This window comes from Saccopteryx leptura, chromosome 3 (genome assembly GCF_036850995.1).
Source record: "Saccopteryx leptura isolate mSacLep1 chromosome 3, mSacLep1_pri_phased_curated, whole genome shotgun sequence".
In the NCBI taxonomy this organism is placed as follows: Eukaryota; Metazoa; Chordata; class Mammalia; order Chiroptera; family Emballonuridae; genus Saccopteryx; species Saccopteryx leptura.
Genome location: NC_089505.1, coordinates 135,430,240 through 135,453,589, shown reverse-complemented (window position 1 = coordinate 135,453,589; position 23,350 = coordinate 135,430,240). Strand labels below are relative to the sequence as shown.

At 39.9% G+C, this 23,350-nt stretch overlaps 1 protein-coding gene across 8 annotated transcripts in view; it reads right to left on the bottom strand.

Moving 5' to 3' along the window:
- Nucleotides 1-20,724, bottom strand: part of PATJ (PATJ crumbs cell polarity complex component) — a 411,472-nt gene extending 390,748 nt beyond the window's left edge. For 4 of the 8 annotated variants that reach the window (XM_066376442.1, XM_066376441.1, XM_066376439.1 and 1 more), the window contains exons 1-5: nucleotides 20,601-20,723; nucleotides 8,072-8,127; nucleotides 7,806-7,972; nucleotides 3,899-4,093; nucleotides 1,861-2,000 (exon numbers count right to left, since the gene is read on the bottom strand). In XM_066376442.1, coding sequence (XP_066232539.1) covers nucleotides 1,861-2,000; nucleotides 3,899-4,093; nucleotides 7,806-7,972; nucleotides 8,072-8,093 — 524 coding nt within the window. In that variant the 5' untranslated portion in view covers nucleotides 8,094-8,127; nucleotides 20,601-20,723. The other 4 variants (XM_066376436.1, XM_066376440.1, XM_066376437.1 and 1 more) reach the window with 3 other exon arrangements.
- Nucleotides 20,725-23,350: the final 2,626 nt, after the last annotated feature.

The window sequence follows — 23,350 nt, the reverse complement described above, 5'->3', positions numbered from 1 at the left end:
CCACAAGTACTCTTCCAACTTGGCTACCTCCCTACATAAAACCCCTCTTCCACACATTCTGGTCTCTTTCCCTCTCAACTCTTGTATAATGGTTTTCGCCATCTCTAATGCCCTCCCACGCCGCTCAGCCAAATTCAATCTACCCTCTACAACCCAGTTGAGGGTATGTCTCCCCTTCCCTCTTTCCTCTCCCCCTCATCTTTCTCTCCTCCCCCCACTTACCTCATTATGTGGGTGTGTCTGAACCACTCATTTATCGCTCATTGAATATTCATTTATACTAAGTACCTGCCAACAGAGCTAGCTAAATCCTTCTTTATTAGATTTTAAGCTTCCTGAGGACAGGAACTGATAGATTTTAGACCCTCCTTTGGAATTAGCAAGTTGGGTATTTTCATTTTTGATGCCAAAATTGTGGGTGGTTCTCACACTAGAACATGTACCATTAAAAATATTGCATGCCTGGCCTTTGGTGGCTCAGTAGATAGATCATCAACCAGGAACCCTAAGGTCACTGGTTCAAAACCTTGGGCTTGTCCACTCAATGCATATACAACAAGCAACAAGTAAGCAATAAATAACTAAAGTGAGCCTGACCAGGCGGTGGCGCAGTGGATAGAGCATCGGACTGGTATGCCGAAGACCTAGGGTCGAGACCCCGAAGTCACCAGCTTGAGCGAGAGTTCTGGTTTGAGCAAAAGTTCACCAGCTTGGACCCAAGATTGCTGGCTCAGCAAGGGGTTACTAGGTCTGCTGAAGGCCCGCAGTCAAGGCACATATGAGAAAGCAATCAATAAACAACTAAGGTGTTGCAATGCGCAACGAAATACTAATGATTGATGCTTCTCATCTCTCTTCCTTTCTGTCTGTCCCTGTCTATCCCTCTCTCTGACTCTCTCTCTGTCTCTGTAAAACAAAAAAAAAAAATTAAAGTGAAGCAACTGTTGGGAGAGGGGAGAAAAGACGGACAAATATATGTTGATGAAAAATGATCTGACTTTGGGTGATGGGCACATAATATAATCGATAGCTCAAATGCTATAGAGATGTTCACCAGAAACCCCATTGGTCAATGTCACCCCATTAAATTTATGTTATGTAAATTATATCCCAATAATATTTCATAATTAAATTTTATTCAATTATTGTTGATATTCAATATTATATTAGCTTCAGGTGTTAGCTTCAGGTTAGAGATGTATGTAACTTACAAAGTGATCCCCCGATAAGTCCAGAACCCACCTGGTACCACACATACATACACACATATATTTTGTGAGCAACATATATATCATATATATATATTCTGAGGAACCACAGCAGAGGTCAGATATCTTTGAGAAACTCTATCCTGTTCTTGGAGGTTGGGTGTGCATAGTTAGGATAATAATATAATTTATTATCCAAGTTGGGATAGTTTGGGGAGTGAGAAAATGTGCTGTTAATAATGACACTGGTACAGCAGGTATAAACTAGGACTATTCTGGCAAACCCAGATAATGCAGGGTAAACCTGCACTGAGAGTCACTTAATATTAGCTTATTTAAGGCTATAAAGGTCCATTGAAAAAAAGTTGATTTAACTTAGGCCCAATTAAAAAATTTTTTTTTTACTTAAAAAATTATGATTGGACAACCTGATAGTTATCAGATGAGAGGCAGGTTGGGGGACTGGGTGAAAAAGGAGAAGGGATTAAGAAGTACGGATTGGCAGTTACAAAACAGTCACAGGAATATAAAGCATAGGGAATATAGTCAGTAACATTGTAATAACTACTATAGTTTCTTATTCTTTTTATGACACTGTTCTCAGAGTTGTCAGAAAAAAGTTAGCAAAGCACAAAACGAAAATCTTTCTCACCTGTCTGCCACACTCCCTGGCTGTATTTCCTTCACAAAGATATCAACTGCTCCCAGATTTTGACTTCTAAGTGCCACGACACTGAATCCTAGGCCTCCAGTTGAAGGCCGTTCTATATCTATATATTCAATTTGGCGGCCCTATAAAAGGAGAATTTAAAAGAAAAAGTCAGGTACATTTAATGATGAAATAAATGTGCCATTCTATGAATAGCACAATAACAGCTTCTCCTAAGTCATCTCTATAAAACCAAATAAATTCAGCATTTCAGTAATAAATTACCTCTGGTAATCCTCTCACTTGGTTAGTTTCAATAGAACATAAGAAGGAATGTGCAGTATTCTGCAACCTCAGGGAATAGAAGAGGTATTTTCACACTTCATTCACCTTATGAGATGAATCCAAGCTTGATAAAAATTCCAATGTTCTTTCCCACAGTAGATTCTAAATTACTTTTTATGCTGAATTTCTCTAAATTGTCTTGATGCAAAATATATTTTGAAATGAAGAAAGCAAATTAGATGTATCAAAAATATGCTAGTGTCTAGCCTAAGTTACAACCAGATGCATTATTGTTTTTAATTCTACTGTGATGCATTAATATTCTACTTCAATAGGTTCATTCAAAAAATTATGGAGGCCCCAGATGGGCAGAGTATCACCCCCTACTGGGCTTGCCAGGTGGATCCTGATCACGGCGCATGCAGGAGTCTGTCTCTGCCTCCCCTCCTCTCACTAAAATATAAAAAGATTATGGAAAGGCCACCACTCAAATGTGTTCTACCTGTGACAAAAGTATTTTATTGCTTTTGTTAATAACTGCATTCATAAGATTTGATCTTCATATCATCAACTTATAAAAGCATCACACAGCCTGAGCAGGTGGTGGCGCAGTGGATAGAGCATCTGCCTGAGATGCAGAGGACACAGGTTCGAAACTCCAAGGTCGCCAGATTGAGCACAGGCTCATCTAGGTTGAGTGTGGGATGGCTGGCTTGAGTGTGGGATCATACACATGACCCCATGGTCACTGGCTTGAGCCCAATGTCGCTGGCTTGAGCAAGGGGTTACTAGCTCAACTGGAGCCCCCCAGTCAAGGCACATATGAAAAAGCAATCTATGAACTCAGGTGCCGCAGCAAAGAATTGATGCTTCTCATCTCTCTCCCTTCCTGTCTGTCTATCCCCTATCTGTCCCTCTCTCTGTCTCCCAGAAAAAAAAATAAAAAATAAAGTAAATTTTAAAAAGCATCACAAAAATTAATTATTAGTCAAATTAAGGGAATAGAGCTATAAAGTCCAAAAAGGAATGATGTATAAAACATTATTTACAGGCCCTGGCCAATAAGCTCAGTCGGTTGGAGTGTCAACGCCAAACAACAAGGTTGTAGGTTCAACCCCCGTCAGGGAATATACAAGAGGCAACCAATGAGTGCACGAATAAGTGGAACAATAAATGAATGCTTCTTTCTCTCTCTCTAAAAACAATTTTTAAAAAAATGTTAATTATCATACCTTAAACAGATTCCTTTTTTACTTTCAAACTTGTTTCATTTTTTAAGATACATATTAGAAAATGAGGTGAAATGCAAAACATATCCTAAAACTCAACTATTATTTAATTTTTAATAGGTATTAGGGATAAAACCAGATTACTCTTTATAATGTTCCCCTAGATTTTCCTAATTATGTTAGTTCTAACTCCCATTAAGTCTGTTTTGATATAAAATTAAAAATGGTATCAAATAAGATTCATCATTAATTTTCCTCCTATGATCAAAACCATAAAACAAAATGGTTACAAATGTAGAGATGTGTCAATTGCAGTCATTATCTAAACTCTCTCCTCACCACACATAGATATTTCCTCAATAAATTTTCAATACAGATTAGAAAATATTATAATTCCTCCTAACAATATAAAAACAAAAGCAAACAAAATACAACACATTTTAACACAAAAAGAGTAAGTGTAGTTTTTTTTTAACCTGTAACAGGAGAAATAAACTTAATATTCCCATGATAAGATATAACTTTACCTGTGCCATCTGTTGAATGATTGAGTTAAAGTCTTCATTTCCCAACTTAGGGGTCCAAGGAGATAACCCCGATACAGCCAAGTTATTAGAGGACCACTGGGCATTCCCATTAGTAATGGCACCATCTGTGAACACTAATAAACCTTTCCTAGAAAAATCAAAGTTGGTGGAACAATCTGAAGGTATATGACTGAGCTGTTGGAGAGAAAAAGAAAAGATAATCAACAGAAAACTAGAAAAAACAAGTTATTTCTATTTATTAAATATTATATTTTACCCACCATATGTAATTTCCATGTTAAACATATAATGTGAAAGAAATAAAGTATAGATACATGAATCTGTTATTTATAAGGCTATAAATTGCATTTAGTATGACAAAAATGTTTAATAGTTGAAAATGTGTTGTTTCCTGCTTTCCATCACTGCAAGTTAAAAGAATGTACAATAGTTCATTACACTTCTATACACACATACATATAATCAGGCATGTAAGATATTAAGCCCTATTACATTTATCTATACATTTCCATACGGGGAGCCACAAAAGATGTGTGGATAGTATGCAACAATAATAACAATAATAGTATTTAGGACTAAGCACTTGCCATGAGCAAAGTACTAACTATACCAAAACTCTTACATATTACCTCATTTAACCCTTACAACTGTCCTATGAGATATTTATTACATTTTGTGAACTTGAAAACTGAGGCACACACAGGTTAGGTAACTTGTCCAAAATTAGTAGCAAATGAGTGGCAGAGCCACTCAAACATTGGTACAAAAAAAAAGTAGAGAGTCTGACCAGGTGGTGGCACAGTAAACAAAATTGGACCATGAGGCAGAAGACCCAGGTTTGAAACTCCAAGATCACCGGCTTGAGCTCACCGGCTCATCTGGCTTGAGTGTGGGAACATAGACATGACCAGTGGTGGGCTTCAGCCAGCTTGCACCAGTTCATCAGCAGAACCAATACCTAACTTTTGTTGAGTTCGGCAAACTAATTGTTAAAATAGCACTTGTAATCAGGGTTCTCTCTAAGGTAGGCACCTGGGCAGCTACCTAGTACAGAAATCACAAATTTACATTCCTTACTCTTTTTTTTTTTTGACAGAGACAGAGAGGGACAGACAGACAGAAAGGAAGAGAGATGAGAAGCTTAGTTGCAGCTCCTTAGTTGTTCATTGGTTGCTTTCTCATATGTGCCTTGACCCGGGGCTACAGCAGAGTGCGTGACCCCTTGCTCAAGCAACCTTGGGCTCAAGCCAGCGACCTTTGGGCTCAAGTCAGTGACCATGGGGTCATGTCTATGATCCCACATTCAAGCCAGCAACACCGCGCTCAAGCTGGTGAGCCCATGCTCAAGCCAGTGACCTCAGGGTTTCAAACCTGGGTCCTCCGCGTCCCAGTCCAATGCTCTATCTACTGTGCCAACACCTGGTCAGGCTACATTCCTTACTTTTTTTTTTTTTTTGTATTTTTCTGAAGTGAGAAGCGGGTAGGCAAAGAGACAGACTCCTGCATGCACCTGACTGGGATCCACCCGGCATGCCCACCAGGGGGCAATGCTCTGCCCATCTGAGGCATTGCTGTGTTGAAACCGGAGCCATTGTAGCACCTGAGGCAGAGGCCATAGAGCGATCCTCAGCGCCCTGGCCAACTTTGCTCCAATGGAGCCTTGGCTGTGGGAGGGGAAGAGAGAAACAGAGAGGAAGGAGGGGGGGGGTGTGGAGAAGCAGACGGACGCTTCTGCTGTGTGCCTTGGCTGGGAATCAAACCCAGGACTTCCACATGCCAGGCCAACACTCTACCGCTGAGCCAACCGGCCAAGGCCTCCTTACTATTTTTTTAAAGTTTATCTGCGCAACAGCATATTCTAAGCGCCCATAGTAATGTTCATTCCATCCATAGGTGAAAAAAATTGCAAGTGAGGATGCCAATCAAGAAGCAATATAGAGGCCTGACCTGTGGTGGCGCATTGGATAAAGTGTTGACCTGGAATGCTGAGGTCGCCGGTTCAAAACCCTGGGCTTACCTGGTCAAGGCACATATGGGAGTTGATGCTTCCTGCTCCTCCCCCTGTTCTCTCTCTATCTCTCCTTCTCTCTCTCTCTCCCCTCTCTCTCTAATAAAAATGAATAAATAAAATCTAAAAAAAGTAAATAAATAAATTTTAAAAAATTTAAAAAAAAAAAGAAGCAATATAGAAATATCTTAAATGACAGTTTTATTGTTTTTTGTCAGGTATTATTTAATATTTTAAAACTCTTCTTATAACAATCTAGTTTTCTGTACCTCTTTCATTGTTCTTATTTAAGTATTAAATGCATGAAATAACAAACTACCTTTCGGTATATCATTTTTTTTATACTTAAAACTGTCATTAGGGCAGAGAACTGGTTGTTAAATTATTTGAATCCCACCACTGGACATGACCTCATAGTCTCTGGCTTGAGCCCAAGGTTGGTGGCTTGAGCAAGGGGTCACTGGCTCGGCTAGAGTCCCTCTCTACCCCCAGTCAAGTCACATATGAGAAAACAATCAATAAACAACTAAGGTGCCGCAACAAAGAATTAATGCTTCTTATCTCTCTCCCTTCCTGTCTGTCTGTCCCTATCTGTCCCTCTCTTTCTCTTCTTCTCTCACAAAAAAAAAAAAAAAAGAGAGAGAGAAAACATCATTGGCTGATATGAGTGCCAACACAGTGGAATAAAGGTAACATCAAGAACAAATGTAAATAGAACTTCATAGAAAAAAATCACTTGGTAAATATTTATGGGCAAGTATTTTGGTTTATCAGCAAAATAAGTTTTTCTCAAATTTTGTTAATTTTCACTTAACTCTGTCTGCTCTATTATCTCCATTACATTTAAAATTATCCCCAAATTTAATCTCTGGATAGCTACTATTCAAGCATAGCTTCTAGAATGGATGACTTAAATCAATTTACCATCCCCAACCCCAAAAAACACAACAACCAAGAGGACAATTAAAACTATTAATTGGCCTGACCGAGTGGTAGCGCAGTGGACAGAGCGTAGGACTAGGATGCGGAAGACCCGGATTCAAGACCCCGAGGTCGCCAGCTTGAACCAGGGCTCATCTGGTTTGAGCAAAAATCTCACCATCTTGGGCCCAAGGTCGCTGGCTTGAGCAAGAGGTTACTCGGTCTGCTGAAGGCCCGCGGTCAAGGCACATATGAAAAAGCAATCAATGAACAATTAAGGTGTTGCAACACGCAACGAAAAACTAATGATTGATGCTTCGCATCTCTCCGTTCCTATCTATCTCTCCCTGTCTATCCCTCTCTCTGACTCTCTCTCTGTCTCTGTTAAAAAAAAAAATACAAAAAACTATTAATTGGCAACACTCAGTAGAGGTGCCATATGTCCTATAATCCAACAACCATGTATTTAGAGCCTGCCCACAGTCCAAGTACTATGCTGTATGCAGTGGAGTAAACACATAAATATTAAAACACCAGGTATACTACTTCCAAGGACTTTCTAACAGACGGTCCATGACTTTTGATATTCATTTGATAATTACAGTATTGAGAGGTATAAATAATGTGCTATAAGGGCATGATCACTTCTTGCTAGAAAAAAAAAGACTTCATGAAAAAAACACATTTAAGCTAAATACTACTTTATAATTATAAAAACAACTATTGAGAATTCTCAAAGCATCTGACCTTTAGTTAAAAAGTATAAAAACCATATTCCAAAGCCAAACACATAATTTATTATCAACATTTTTAAATTATCCACAGGTCACAAGTCCTAACACAACCTCTTTGCTGAATTAAGAGTATTTAGAGGCAGTCTGTCTCTGTTTTATCTCCTCATGTCTTTCTTTGCTGGATTGAACATACAAACACGTCAAACTCTGATGGGTAACTCACTTGTCCCTTGAGTTGCTTGATGGACTGCTGAAGTGTGAGTATCTGGTTGAAGAGAGGACTCTTTAGTGTCTCATAAAACATGGACAGTTTCTCATTTTGTGATGTGTCACCCTTCTCTTGCAATTTCACTTTCAGGCGATCAAGAATTTGCAGGACCTGCAGTTTATCTTGTTTAGAAAAGGATAATCAGAGTATAAGTTAAATCCCATCTTTAATGATGTTGAATCATTAATTAATTTAGGAGTAAAAGTATCTATCCAGTATACCTGTAGCAGGATTTTCAGGCATTTTGAATTATTGTCTTCAATCACTTTAAAGAAACCTAAAGAAAAAATTTAAAATACAAAAGAAGACTTTGCATTAGTGTACACATGTTTATAGTCCTGTATAAAATTTAAAAACCTCAAGAACATCCTTGATCAAAAGACTTCACTCAGAAAATTCAAATTAAAACCACAATAAGGTGCCACTATACTATGATGACTAAGTAGAAAGCAAAACAACAGACAATACTAAGTGTTGACAAAGATGTGAAGCAACTGGAAACCCCAGATGTTGCTAGTAGTAAAGTAAAATGGCACACTTTGGAAAACTGTTTGGCAGTTCCTTATAAAGTTAAACATACACTTAATATATGACTAAGCACTTCCACTCCTACATACTTACCCTAGAGAAATGAAAATATACACCCATGAAAGACCTGTACATTAACATTCATAACATTTTTATTTATAAAAGCCTCAAACTAGAAAACCCAAAATGTCTAATAACAGATGAATGGATAAACAAATTATGGTATATAAAAATAGAATACTCAGAAGTAAAAAGGAAAAAGATTACTGACACATATAACATGGGTAAATCTCAAAAATAGTAAGTTGAGGGAAACCAGACAAAAAAGAATATAAACAGTATATTTTATTCATATGAGGTTCAACCTATAATTATAGATTAGTTTACCAGGGCAGGTGGAAAGGAGTTGACTAGGAAGGAATTTGAAGCAGCCTGTTGGGGTGATGGAAATGTTCTATGTTGTAAAGGGGGTACTGTTTACACAGATATATATGTTTGTCAAAAACTTATTAAACTATGTATTTTAAATCCGTACATTTTATTTTACATCAATTATACCTTAAGAAAATTGAGGCCCTGGCGGTTGGCTTAGTAGTGGATTGTTGGCCTGGCATATGGATGTCCTGGATTCAATTCCCAGTCAGGACACACAGGAGAATTGGCCATCTGCTTCTCCACCCCTCTTTTCCCCCTTCTCTGTCTCAAATCTCTTCCCCTACCACAGCATGGCTCGATTGGTTAAATGCATTGGCCCTGGGCACTGAGGTTGGCTCCATGGAGCCTCTGCCTCAGGCGCTAAAAATAGCTCAGTTGCAAGGATGGCCCCAGATGAGCAGAGCATCAGCCCCAGACTGGGTTTGCAGTGAGAATCCCAGTCAGGTTGCATGTGGGAGTCTGTCTATCTCCCCTTCTCTCACTTGGAAAAAGAAAAAAAATTGATTTTTTTTAAAAGATCCTAGGCTGGAAAAAAACATCCAAATTAAGGGATCAGACATTAAAATAATAAAGTCAGTTTGCAGGCACTGAAATGCGATAAAACTGAAATGGTTTACAGAAAACCTGTTGCTCACTCATTCAGCAAGGTTCCCAACTTGACACCAGACCTCCCAGCAATAGATAAAACAGTCCCTCATTTTCAAATGTCAGTAAATACCTGATCCGGCTTAACTGCTTTTTGTAAACAACTGGAGAAAGTATGGACTTTTCAGGCATACCTGGCTATAAAATGGGAAATAATCATAGAGACATTTTCTATTTGTATAACAAATGGAGTATAAAACTCGGGATTCCCCAAGCAGAAAAGGTTTTGATATTGTTCAAGAGTTGTCTGGTAACAACCCCCCACCACCCAAAAAACATGTCCTAAGTTTGAATTTTACTCTTGTAAACAAATTAAAATTACAATAAGTCTGTCAGAAATACATGTATAAATGAATTCATGTCAACCTATTTGTAACTAGGTATTGTGGATGAAAAAGGGGCCACATATCAAACCTGACAAGCTCAGGAGAGGCCTGCATGGTGGCTTTACAAACTCATCAGAGTCCAGAAGTGACCACCTAGGATGGTCTGAAATTAAAATTTTCTAACTAAAACAAAGTCATGGCAGTTAGTCATGTCCCAGGCCAGTATCTTTCCTGACAAAGGTCAATCTTTACCTTAACTGAGCCTATCTACTGTTGTATTTTTTCTACAATAACATACCTTTGGAATAGCAGGATAATTTTCTTTTTTCCAGACCCCTCACTGCACCAGAGCAGCAACCACAAAACCACTCATTGTTATTGTTATAGTAATTGCTAAACTGCTTAACTATTCTATACCCACAAATGTAAAAGAAGATCTATTTGGTTTACTTTTTATTCAGTCTCAGATTTCCCTCACTCTGCTTTCTCCTGCCTCCCTAATCTATCACCTGTGTAACTCTCTTACGTGTCCCCTCCTTTGGTTCTAAGGTACAAAATAAGGTGCAAAACTGCCATTCTCTGGAGCATTCTCTCAATCCGTTGAGATTTTGCTTCCTGGCAACTGCCAGTTTTGGTCAAATAAACTCTAAAAATTCCCTACAGGTTTAAACATTTCTTACGTTGACAGTCTTTATGTTGATGTTATGGACTAAGGTGGAAGGAAGTGACATTCCGTGGAAGCTGTGCCTGCCTACAAGCCGGGGTCTTCTCGAGGGGGAATGGCTGTGTTTTGGCCTGGCTCCTGCTTACAGTCTCTGAATCCGGTGTAAGGTTCGGTGCTCCCTAAGATTTCTCATTCACATGAGTATGCTTTGACAAGCCATCCCTTTGTGTTACCAACAAAGGGACATTATTTGATATACACAACAGAAAAGGGAAAACAGCCAGTTTCAAGATGTATGCATTCCTTTCTCCTTTTCATAAAAGTACACATAATTGTGTGTGTAGGTTTTTAGATTTAAAAACATAGTCAATTTAATAATAGTGATTATTTCTAGAAAGTAGAAGTGGAGATAGAGATTAAAAATTAGACTTGACTTTACAGATATTAGTGCTGTTTAAACTTTATTGTAAAAAGTATGTATTTTATAGCTTAAAAAATAAAAGGGACAAAAATATAATAGCTAAGAAGGCCTTATGAGAGAGCAAGACAGATTCATAGCAAGTTAATAACTACACAATAGGATAATTATATTGTAAGGCATACACAAACAACAACAGAGGTGTGTATGTACCAAATGCTAAGAGAAATTATAAAGGGAGAGTGACTAAGCCTGCCTAGAGAAGTCTGGGAATGCTGCAATGGGAATACATTAGAAATCTGTCTTAAAAGAAAAAGAATAAGGTATAAAAGTAGAGTAACCATTTGTCCTCTTTTGCCTAAAATAGTCTTAGATTATGCAGCATCATTACTAACAGTGCTCTATTTCGCTCTCAAAGGGTTCCGATTTGAATGACATATAGGACTTCTCCAGGTCAGTGGCTCTCAAATTTTAGCATGCATCAGACTCACCTGGAGAGCTAGTTAAACCCCCACATTGCTGGGGCCTACCCCCAGTGTTCCTGACTCAGTGGGTCTGAAGTAAAGCCTGAGAATTTGCACTTCTGACAAAGTTTCCATGTAATCCTGATGCTGCCAGCCTAGAGACCACAATTTGAAAACTAATGCATATAGGTATAAAAGTGCATGACTTCCTGTGAGAACAGTAACTAGCTCTAAAGGACCTAGTATACAGTCTCTAAAAGTAGCAAAAAGGGCAAAAAAATTGTTTAGATCAATGTTACTACAAGTGTGGGCTGCAAATTGATACCAGGCCACAAACAGGTATAAGTACCAGGTTAAGTACCAAAATTGGGAATAAGCATTTAGAAACCATGCAGTATGGCAGAGTAATTTATATCTATTAAACTTAGTAATAAAAAGACTTGACTTACCTTGTACTTTTTTTTTCTTTTATTTTTCTAACAATTTATAACATATCAGTCCTTAAAAGACTGGTCAGGAAAACCCTGATCTTTCACCACTGATAGTTTGAGATGCACTGGTTTAAATAAGACTACTTTGAGAGGGGTCTTGTAAATAATGGTAGGTAAACTGGTCTTTATTCTGTAAGCAGCAAGACGTAATTAAAGGCTTTTAAGTAGCGAAGAACTGAGTCCAGATTTCTATCTAAAAAGGTAATTCTGGTAATAGGATATATTAGTGGTCTTCAAACCTTTTTAAACACATATTCCTATCAGTAAAAATATGTTGACCTCACCTTAACTTACATCTTATAATTATAAACATATATACTATATTTACATGTCTTATGTGTTTTAAAACATATATAAAATAGAAACATCATAAGAGTAAGGTAAAAACTGAAAAGCAAGGTTTTATTGTCACCTTCCTCCCTCCCAATGGATCACCCTGCACATTTTAGAAACCACAGAGGTAGAGTATCCTTGGATAAGGGTGAAGCATAGAAACTGGTTGGCCATCCAATCCTCTGACTCATAGTTGATAAAGGCTAAACTATGTCCACAAACAGGCATGGAAAATTACTACAATTCCATGGTGCTGAGTTAAATCTAAGGACTAAAACCTTAAGAGTATATGAAGACAGCCTGACCAGGCAGCAGCCTGAGACACAGAGGACCCAGGCTCGAAACCCCGAGGTCACCAGCTTGAGCGCAGGCTCACTAGCTTGAGTGTGGGATCATACACATGACCCATGGTCGCTGGCTTGAGCCCAAAGAGTGCTGGCTTGAAGCCCAAAGTCACTGGCTTGAGCTGGAGCCCCCCAGTCAAGGCACATATGAGAAAGCAATCAATGAACAACTAAGATGACGCAACAAAGAACTGATGCTTCTCATGTCTCTCCCTTCCTGTTTCTCTCTCTCTCTCTCTCTCTCTCTCTCTCTCTCACACACACACACACACACACACACAAGTATATGAAGACAGAAGAAAGAAATAATACTCTACAGCTGTCATAGACAGGCTACCTCTACAACAGGTCATAATCTAAACATTAGCCACAGTGTGCCACTGTCCTCATAATTGTAGTAGTTTATTATGCTCAGCAGCTTCTACTCTGTCATTGATCAAGAGACTTTGCACCATGGATTTTTCATGTCTGGTTCACTGTAGGATTTGACTGAAGGAAATTATTATAATAGTGTGGCTTTAAAAAAAAATACCCAGGCTTTAGCTATCACCAATTAATGGGATATTTAGGATGAGGGGAACTGATGCATAAAATTTAATTTGATTTAAATTTCTAGAAGGAGGAAACTATTGAAAAGATTTATTAACCTCCTCAATTCAAGAATTTATGCAAGTTAAAGACACCGAGAAACACACTTTTCAGATTCTCAACAGCAGACAAGAATGTAACTCCCCAGAAACACACTTTTCAGATTCGCAACAGCAGACAAGAATGTAACTCCCCAATATCTTTTATACTTCTGTCTCAAACTTAATTGGGAAGAAAAAGATAACTGGCTATCTGAATGAGAAAGTATAGGAGTTCAGTCTCTAACTGCAAGTGTGAATTGGGCAGATCACAATTATACTGCATACCATGCTGCAATGGAAACTCCCCAGAACTCAAGGGAACCAAGGACTGTGAACAAACTAAAAGCTATTAAATGTAAATGAGCTCTGGACAGGTGTCTCTGTTGGTTAGAGCATCATCCCAACATGATGAGGTTATGGTTTCAATCCTTACTCGGGGCACATACAGGAGTCAACCAATGATGGCATGAATGAGTGGAGCAGCAAGTCAATGTTTCTCTCTGTGTGTTTCTGTCTCTCTCTCTCTCTTCATCCTCTCTCAAAAATCAATCAATAAATAATTTTTAAATGTAAATGAAGTCATGACTTCAGAAGTTATTAAGAAATTGGAGTTCAGGAACAACTTTTAGTTTCTATTGCTTCCTTTGGAGTGCAAAGTTCAGGTTGTCTCTAATCACCATGCCATTGTCCACAAAGCTCAACATTAATGGAAAACAAACTCTCCTAGTCAACAGTAATGATGGCTCTTCACTTTAACTACAAATAAACACAACTGCTGCCATACTAATGCAAATTCAAGACAGGTGCCCTACCCTTGTGTCCCTACTAAATGATAAGGCATTTTCTAAAAATCCCTTGTATGGCCTGACTTGTGGTGGGGCCAGTGGATAAAGCGTCGCCCTGCAGGTCGCCGGTTTGAAACCCTGGGCTTGCCCAGTCAAGGCACATATGGGAGTTGATGCTTCCTGCTCCTCCCCCTCCTCTCTCTCCCCCCTTCTCTAAAATGAATAAATAAAATCTTTAAAAAAAATAAAAATAAAAACCCGTTGTATGTAAGATAATAATAATAAAACAGATGCTATATTTTTGGCTGCTGCAAAAACATTATACTGTATTCCTGGACTTTCAGAAACAGATACATAAATTCCATAATGATTCTGACATTTTGGAGCCACATGCTTAAGCCATGGAAATGTTTAAGTACACTTAATGATGGAAATTCAGAACATGTTGAAATTGAAGCAGAAAAATACCATGTTAAACTCAAAATCAGAACTGAAAACTGAGTTAGTTCTTCAGAATAGTTCAATTGGCTGAATACTAATTTTCTCATTGAACTATTCAAAGGCAGTCAATGTATATCAATAGTTTGCCTGTAACTTGCCCACATGTGTGAACAAAATTAAATTGTTTTATAGTATACTCTTGTATTCCTGTTGGTGGCAATTTTCTCCAATGACTGACAGAAGAAAAAATATCTGGGCAATTTTCACACACATGGATCTCTGATCATGTAGCCAGTCCTTCCCTGAAAGATCTACAAATTCATAATCTTCACTAATGATTAGTTTCCACACCACAGACTTTGTACCCTTCACTTCTCTCCAGAAATATGGTCGTGCCATATTTGGCATGCTTGTGATATTCAAAACAATCCTCGTAAATTTGTGAAACAGGCAAAGTAACCTTTAGATACCCTTCTCCTCAATGTTCACCTTTTTGGCCACCCCTCCCCCCCAATTTTATCTGTTACTAAATCAAGTAACCAGGTTTTTTGGTGCCTACTGTATACAATGTAAAATCATTGAGTATGACATCTAATTTGTCTTAATTATTATCATCTCCATTTTGCAAATGCAGAAAACTTCCTACAATTTCAAAAGACCAGTGGGAATGTACTTTGAAAAATGGGATAACAGAGGAAGAATAGGTGCCACTGGTGGGAGTAAATATCACCTTGGGAGAGAGGAAAGGCCAACTGTTAATGACTTTTTCAGCACAAAACTACTTTAAAAATGAGAATCAGATATTTCAAATTTTCAAAATAGAAGGTTTATCAACCTCTTAGTATCCACTTAATTCATCTCCCTTCTACTATACTCTGTCCTGGAGCTTCATCAGAAGCTCCAGAAAGTAACTCCAAAGGAAACCACTTTTCCCAAAGCAGAAGCCCTACCCATCCCTATTTATCAAAGCTACACCCATGGCCTGATGGTGGCACAGTGGATAGAGCATTGGACTGGGACAGAGAGGACTCAGGTTCGAAACCCAAGGTCGCCGGCTTGAGCAAGGGCTCACCAGCTTGAGAGCAGAGTCACTGGCTTGAGCATGAGATCATAAATATGACCCATGGTCATGGGCTTAAGCCCAAAGGTCACTAGCCTGAAGCCCAAGGTTGCTGGCTTAACCAAGGATCACTGGCTCTGCTGTAGCCCCCCATCAAGGCACATATAAGAAAGCAGTCAATGAACAATTAAGGTGCTACAACGAAGAATTGATGCTTCTCATCTCTCTCCCTTCCGTCTGTCAGTCCCTATCTGTCCCTCTCTCTATCTCTGTCACAAAAAACAAACAAACAAACAAACAGAAAACAAGGATACCTATGAATAAACTGCTCTGTCCCTGAAAGGCTGGCTGCAGACTGGGTGTGAAAGCAACCTACCACCCAGGCAAGGTGTGCAGAATACCAAAGCAAAGGACAAGACTTTGGTTTGGTTTTTTAACTTCTTTTCTTTTTTAAAAAAGATTTTAGCCCTGGCCAGATAGTTCTGTTGGTTAGAGCATCAGCCTGAAGCACAGAGGTTGCCGGTTTGATTCATGGTCAGGGCATATACAAGAACAGATCAATGTTCCTCTCTCTCTCTCTCCCCCCCCCTTCTCTCTGGCTAAAATCAATAAATAAATTTAAATAAATAAATAAATATTTTAGTCATTGATTTTAGAGAGAGGGGAGAGAGATAGAAAGGTGGGGTAGGAGCAGGAAGCATCAACTTGTAGTAGTTGCCTTGACCCGGCAGGCCCAGGGTTTCAAACCAGGGACCTTAATAGTCCAGACTGGCACTTTATCCACTGACCACCACAGGTCAGGCTGGTTTGGTTCGGTTTTTTTAAGAGTAAGATCAACATTAGAGAATGTTCATCTCACAAAGATTTTACTATCTTCTTTTAACTACAAGGCAGTTTCACAAATGCTTGCAATCAACATAGAATTCAAATCTAAAATTCTTAAAATGCACACTATCTTTGCTTATGTATTACTACTGTTTGAAAGGTTTTAAATTGTATGAATGGTAATTATATTGTGTATTTATCTTTCAGCAATTTGCTGTTTTAGTTCAACTTTAAAAATACAAAGTTGAACTAAATTAGGAATACATGATTTATTCATCCAGTTTCCTTGTTGGTGAGTATTAGATTGTTTCCTATTGATCACTTAACACAAAAACAAGCTTAGAACTAAATATCTATTTCAAGAGTCAACTTTTCTCTAGTATATCCAATAACCAATTCTTGAAATATGGGAGACTATATAGCCTATAAGCTTAGAAATCATAGATATTTGGAAACTATTCTTGGAATCAGCTCTGTGTTTCTTGTGGCCAATTGTTTAAATTTCCCTACACCTCAGTTTCCTCATTTGTAAAACAGTTAATAAAAATTACTAAATATTACAGTTGAAAGTTTAAATAAGATATTATAAAGCATTTGCCCTGGCACACAGCACACATTCAATAAATAGTAGCTATTATTATTATTAACATCTCTTTTCAATCAAAATTATTTAAGTTATGCCCTGGCCAGATAGCTTGGTTGGTTAGCATTGTCCTGGAGCACAGAGGTTGCTCTGTGACCAGGTTCAATCCCTGGTCAGGGCACATATAGGAACAAATCGATCGATGTTCCTATCTCTCTCCCTCTGTCCCTTCTTCTCTCTAAATCAATAAAATAAACACTTTAAAAAAGTATTTAAGTTATTTGGGAGGCTTCAAAAAAGCTAATAATTAAACTGTATTAGCTGAGATTTTGCTCTGTAATCAATAATGGGTTTTTAAACAATAAATTTTTTCAGAAGACTGAACAACAAATATTTTCATCAATGCAATGAATACAAGGGAGGAGAGTATATGAAGGTCTATAACTTAGCAGTGTAAAAAAAATCAGTTTATAAATAGCAATCTAAGTGCTTCAGTAAACTAAAACCTCTTAAGCATAAACATACTCATACTGAACAGTAATCCAGTGCTGTTCATGGAAAATATTATGTGAGCCATAATATAAAATCTCTAGTAGCCACGTGAAAAGGTAAAAAGTAACAAGTAAAATTAACTTTAATAATATAATTTATTTAACCCAATCTATACAAATTACCATTTAAATATATAACTAATATTAAAAAATTAATAAGATAATTCAGACCTTTTTTTTAATACTAAATCCAAAACCTAATGTGTATTTTACATTTATGGCACATCTCAATCCCACTGAGGCCTATTTCAAGTACCCAAGACTCAGTCACATGTGCATGTGTCTAGCCAAGTTGGCATTGCAGTTTTAACCTATGCCTTTTTAGAGAGATCCCTGTACATTGTTTTTAGCAAAGACTTTTATCAGCTAAGACAGTCTCTATTACTTTTATCGAAGTAACTATCAGAGTGAGAACATTCACGAACTTGAGTTCTTCCCAATAAAAAGAGCACAACTCCATAACTTTATCAGAATTAAACATCACAGTGGAGAAGCAAACAGTGGGAGAATAATGGCTTACAGTTTACAAGACCCGTTCTTTCACATTATTTCATGTCCACCTCACCAAAACTTAGTGAAGTAGATCATTTACAAATGGGAAAACAGAAGACCAGAGTCAAGTGACTTGCTAAGAGTTATATCAGTAAGGGGACCCAATTCCATGTCTCCAAACTCCAGAGGCTGCACAGCTGTACAAACGCAAAACATAAGTGGGCTCTACTGCTTCAGCATAGATCTACTCCATGACTAAAGAAAGGGTAACAACAGGCTCTAAATTTCCCTCCATTTGCACCAGAACCTAAAATCAGAGCTTTTTTTTTTTTTTCTTAAGTTGGAAATGGGGAGGCAGACAGACTCCCACATGCGCCCGGGGATCCACCCGGCACGCCCACCAGGGGGCGATGCTCTGCCCATCCCGGGCACCGCTCTGTTGCGACCAGAGCCACTCTAGCGCCTGAGGCAGAGGCCATAAGCCATCCCCAGTGCCCGGGCAAACCTTGCTCCAATGGAGCCTAAGCTGCGGGAAGGGAAGAGAGAGACAAAGAAGGAGAGGGGGAGGGGTGGAGAAGCAGATGGGCGCTTCTCCTGTGTGCCCTGGCCGGGAATCGAACCCGGAACTCCCGCACGTCAGGCCGACGCTCTGCCACTGAGCTAACTGGCCAGGGCCCAGAGCTTTTAAAAAGGCATTCAAATCCAAACAAAGAACATGTGAGTGTGAAAAGAACAAAGCAATGGTCGAGCAATCTCAAATATTAACATGGAATAGCCCTGTTTCTCAAAAAATTTACTCTAGTACCAAGATGGGCAAAGTCTTCAGTAAACAAACTAAAACCTCATTTTGGCCTCTCCAACCTGATGTATTTTTGTTAAACTTTAACAAAGCAAGTAAATTCTGACTGGTTGGTTGTTTAGCTTAAGGATAATTATTAAATGCTTTTAAGTAAAAATGCAATTACAAGGACTACTGAATGAGGAACCACTGTCTCAGCATCACAGGGTTTCAAAAGTGATTTTTCTTTTTTACTACAGATTTTTCTTTTTAAGAATACTAACTGAATGACAATACCATGATTTTATTAGTGGTTATTTTCAATGGTGGGTCGAGTTTGTGTGTGCTTTTAGTTTCTTATCTGAAAACTCTCTCCCATTATTTTTTTAAGATTCTATTTATTCATTTTAGAGAAGAGACAGAGAGAGTGAAGGGGAGAGGAGCAGGAAGCATCAACTTCTACATGTGCCTTAACCAGGCAAGCCCAGGGTTTCGAAACCGGGACCTCAGCATTCCAGGTTGACACTTTATCCACTACGCCACCACGGCCCAGGACCGTTTTTCTACAATGAATCTGTTAGCTTTATAGTTATAAAAATATTAATATATGACTTGAATTAATTAAGGCATCTTTAAACACAGATAAGGGCGCAAAAACAATTTTTGAACTTTAAACAAAGCTATTATTCTGATGGCAAGCTCATCTTATGTAACCTTTAATAGGATCTCAATTAAGAAGGGCAAATTCCTTCAGAACTTAGTTTTATAAATTTGATCCATAAAGTACCTTCCAGCTCCAATATTAACTTTCTAATTATTTAAAATTTTTTATTTCCTTATGAAGACCGTTAAGGGCCTAGAAATAAGAGGCTCATTTTAGCCAAAAGCCACAATCCTGCCTTTTTCTTCAAAATGAACCGATTTGAGTTTTTACCCCCAACTTCTCCCTAGCTTTCCTTTAAAAAAGAAGTGTGCAAATGAACCGGCAGCCAACAGGAGCTTAGACAGCCTAGAATGGACTACCCTCGCGGTTAACTGAGGTTACATTTTCTTCTGGCTAACCAGGCTTCTTCATTCATTTAAGAAACACTTGTTTGTTGCGCACCTATCAATGGCCCGACTTCAAATGCAGCTCAGAAGCACCCCAGAGAAATAAGGCCCTGAAAAGCACACCCTCTCAATCGCGGAGACAAACGAGTAAACAACTAATTCGAATCCAAAGTGATAAGGCTCATCTGGAGATACGACCAAGTGCCAACTGAACACTCCACGGAGAGATTAAACGACCAGCTAGGTGTGCCGGGAGGGCTAGGGACCTCTAGAGAGGACGGTGAGGATCTGAAAGTGCTTTCCTGAGCCTGACTTAAAGCAGGAATCCAACAATTTCCCCAAAGGCTGGAGGCCAGAGCCCTTTCCGCCACGTCCTCCCATCTATAAAGTGAGGCTAGCAGAGCCCAGGCCTGATCGCGGGCCTCGGAACTCGGCTGCGTGACCACCGGGTGCCCAGACAGGGCCGGGGGAGGCGCCCCTCGCTGCGGTCTGGGTACCCCCTTCTTCGGGCCCCCCGAGTCAGGACACCACCTGTTCGCTTTCACCGTCAGGGGCTGAAGAAAGACTCCGCCCAGCGGCGGGGGCGAAGCACAGGCACCGATCTGGGTGCAAAATTTGATCCTCGCCACTCCCGGAACAGAAGTGGACCGAGATTTGAGGGCCGCCAGGGCCTGCCGCGGCGGGCGGCCTCCGGCGAGCCCTGCCCCGAGGGCGGGGGCCACGGCGGGGTCACCCGGCCGCCGCGAGAGGCCGGCGCCCTCCGTCCCCAGCGCCCCCTCCTCCCGGAGGGCGGGCGGAGGGCGCGCCGGCAGCAGACAGAGGAGGCTGGCTCCGCCGCGCCGCGCCGGCCGGTCTCGAGGCGCGGGTCCCCTCGCAGCGCGCGCCCCGCAGCCGGAACCCCGCTTTACCTGGTCCGGGCGGAGACGCGAGTGGACGCCCCGAGCGGGCGGGCGGCAGGGCGCGGCGCGGCGCCCGGCTCGCTCACCTGGGCGGAAGTGAGAGGCCTGGGTGGCCGCGCCTCACCTGGCAGGCCCTCCCCTCGCCCCGACCTCCCCGCCCGGGGCGGGGCGCCGGGGTGGCGCTGCGGGGACCGCGGGGCGGCGGGAGGCAGACCCTGGGGAGGGATTGGCTTCTCTGCTTTTGCAGGTGAAGTTGGCCTGGGCGAGGGAGGGTTACCGAGCCTCGGAAACGTGGGGTCTGGCCCCGGGCGGGCAGATGAAACGCCAATTTCTGGGGACAGCAGGCACTAATGGGGAGGGGAGGTGGCTGCACTAGTGTCATAGGAGGGCTGAGCGCAGAGGGATACCCAAGAACAAGGAAATTAAAAGGGGACATTGAGGAAAGGACTTGTTCAAATGTGCTTAGTCCCTCGTTGTCCTTTTCCTTTCGCGTTCTATCATCCCTCCCTTAGGTTTTATGTGTATATCCACTGGCCCAATATAAAATTCGCAGTGTAACTGGGGGTTATTTTTTCTCTGTCATTTCGTTGAAAAAAGGAAAAAAACTAATAGCAATATTTGCCTGCAATATGCCAGGCCCTAGCTTATACATTACCTTATTTACTGTATGAGGAAAATGGGCACTTGACAGATTAAATGGTTTGCCCAAAGTTTGAGACTCAGAGGGGATCTTCTAAGTCCAGTGTTGACTTCACTATTCATTTAACCCTTTTGTTCTTGGTGTCATAGCTCAACTTTGAGTAAGATCTGTATAAAAGCTACCATGGCATTATTCCACTCTCTTGAATGTAACTAGAGATTTTTGATGGTAGGTGTTTTACTTTGTCTAATACAGTACACATTGTTAGGCAAAGATCTTCAAGTATGTATTCATTGAATAAATGCAGTATTAAGCATTGTGGTTGACTCTATAAAATGTTAAAAATAGGATACCTGTCCTCAAGGGACATACAGCATATAAACCAAACAATTGCAACATAAGGTCATCTGTTCTGAGATCATGCATTTGGTACTTTATAGGATTACATACAGTATTGTTAGTTCGCTGGTGTTAAAGGAAATACCGCTTATTAGACCTGGTTAAAAGATAAACAGTTTCAGCATGGTCCCTACTTCTTAGGAACTAAAAAACTATTGAGAGGAATAAACTTATACAATAACTTAAATTACCAAATAGAATAAAGCCAGAACTTTCAGAGAATAAAGAGATTAATTATGCGTGTGTAAAACATGTTAGGATTTGAACAGGTTTAATAGGTGTTTGGGATTGGCTGTAAAATGGAGAAGGAAATGCTTCCCAAGTTGGTGGGGGGACAGCGCACATGTTGAGAACAATGATGTCACTGGATCACCTTGCAAACACGTGGTGATAGTCATAAACACTACCTTTCTAAAAAAATAATGTAGCCTGACCAGGCAGTGGCACAGTGGATAGAGTGTCAGATTGGGATGCAGAAGGACCCAGGTTCAAGACCCCAAGGTCGCCAGCTTGAGCGCGGGCTCAACTGGTTTGAGCAAAAGCTCAACAGCGTGGACCCAAGGTCACTGGCTCGAGCAAGGGGTTACTCCGTCTGCTGAAGGCCCGCGGTCAAGGCACATATGAGAAAGCAATCAATGAACAACTAAGGTGTCGCAACTAAAATTAAAAAAAAATAATGTGACTTTGTTTGGACTATGAAACAAAGTTCAAATTCCCTGACTATCCAAGGCTACCTTAAGCTCTCCCCTCCTTGCTGAGTTTCAACCTAATCTCCCATTTCACCTCTCAAAGGTCTTACTCTGGCCAAACAGGTATACTCCATGTCCTTGGAATCACCACACTATGGCTCTTCTGTTGCTTACTCATTTCCTTTACCATGCTTGGAATGTCCTCTAAGCCCCAGGCGAGACTCAAGTCTCACCTCTTATGAGAAGCTGCCTCCACGCCCACCCCAGAAAATATTTATCTCCACCACATTTAATTTAATTTTTTCACATTTTTCTGTTGTTGATTTAATATGAGCTTTCCTTTGGCTCTTAGCTGAAATTTACAATTTTTTAATTAGTACATATCTTAAGGAGTACATTCTGTAGTAAACAGTTTCTGGCACAGAGGTGTTTTTGTTTTTTACTTCTGAGAACCCTGAAGAGTATCATATTCATAGAAAGAAGATAAACAAAAATTTTAAGAACACACCTCTGAAGTCAAAAGATCTGAGCTTTGAATCCTGACTCCACCATTCTAAAATATGTGACCTTTGCAAGTTATGTAACCCTTCTAATTTTCATTGGTGAAATTATAACAATGCTTACTTTATATGGTATTTTTGAAGATTAAATGAGAGAATACATGTATTGCATATACCTGGCACATATAAAGTACTCAATAAATGAAGCAGAGCATAGATGGAAGTAAGCATGACAGGTACTGGTGACAATAAGGAGACAGCCACAACTAGTAGTAATTAAAGTGAAGCAGATGGTGGAGGACTTGGAAATACTACACAGAATTTGAAGCTATAAGACTTTATCCTTCATCTCTAAGAAATTAAAGAACCACTGAATATTTTAAAATAAGATTTTAATTTTTTTGTTTTTTAAAAATATTCAATGATTTTTGCCTGACCAATTGGTGGCACAGTTGATAGAGCATTGGCCTGTGACACTGAGGACCCAGGTTTGAAACCTCGAGGTCACTGGCTCGAGCATGGGCTCACCAG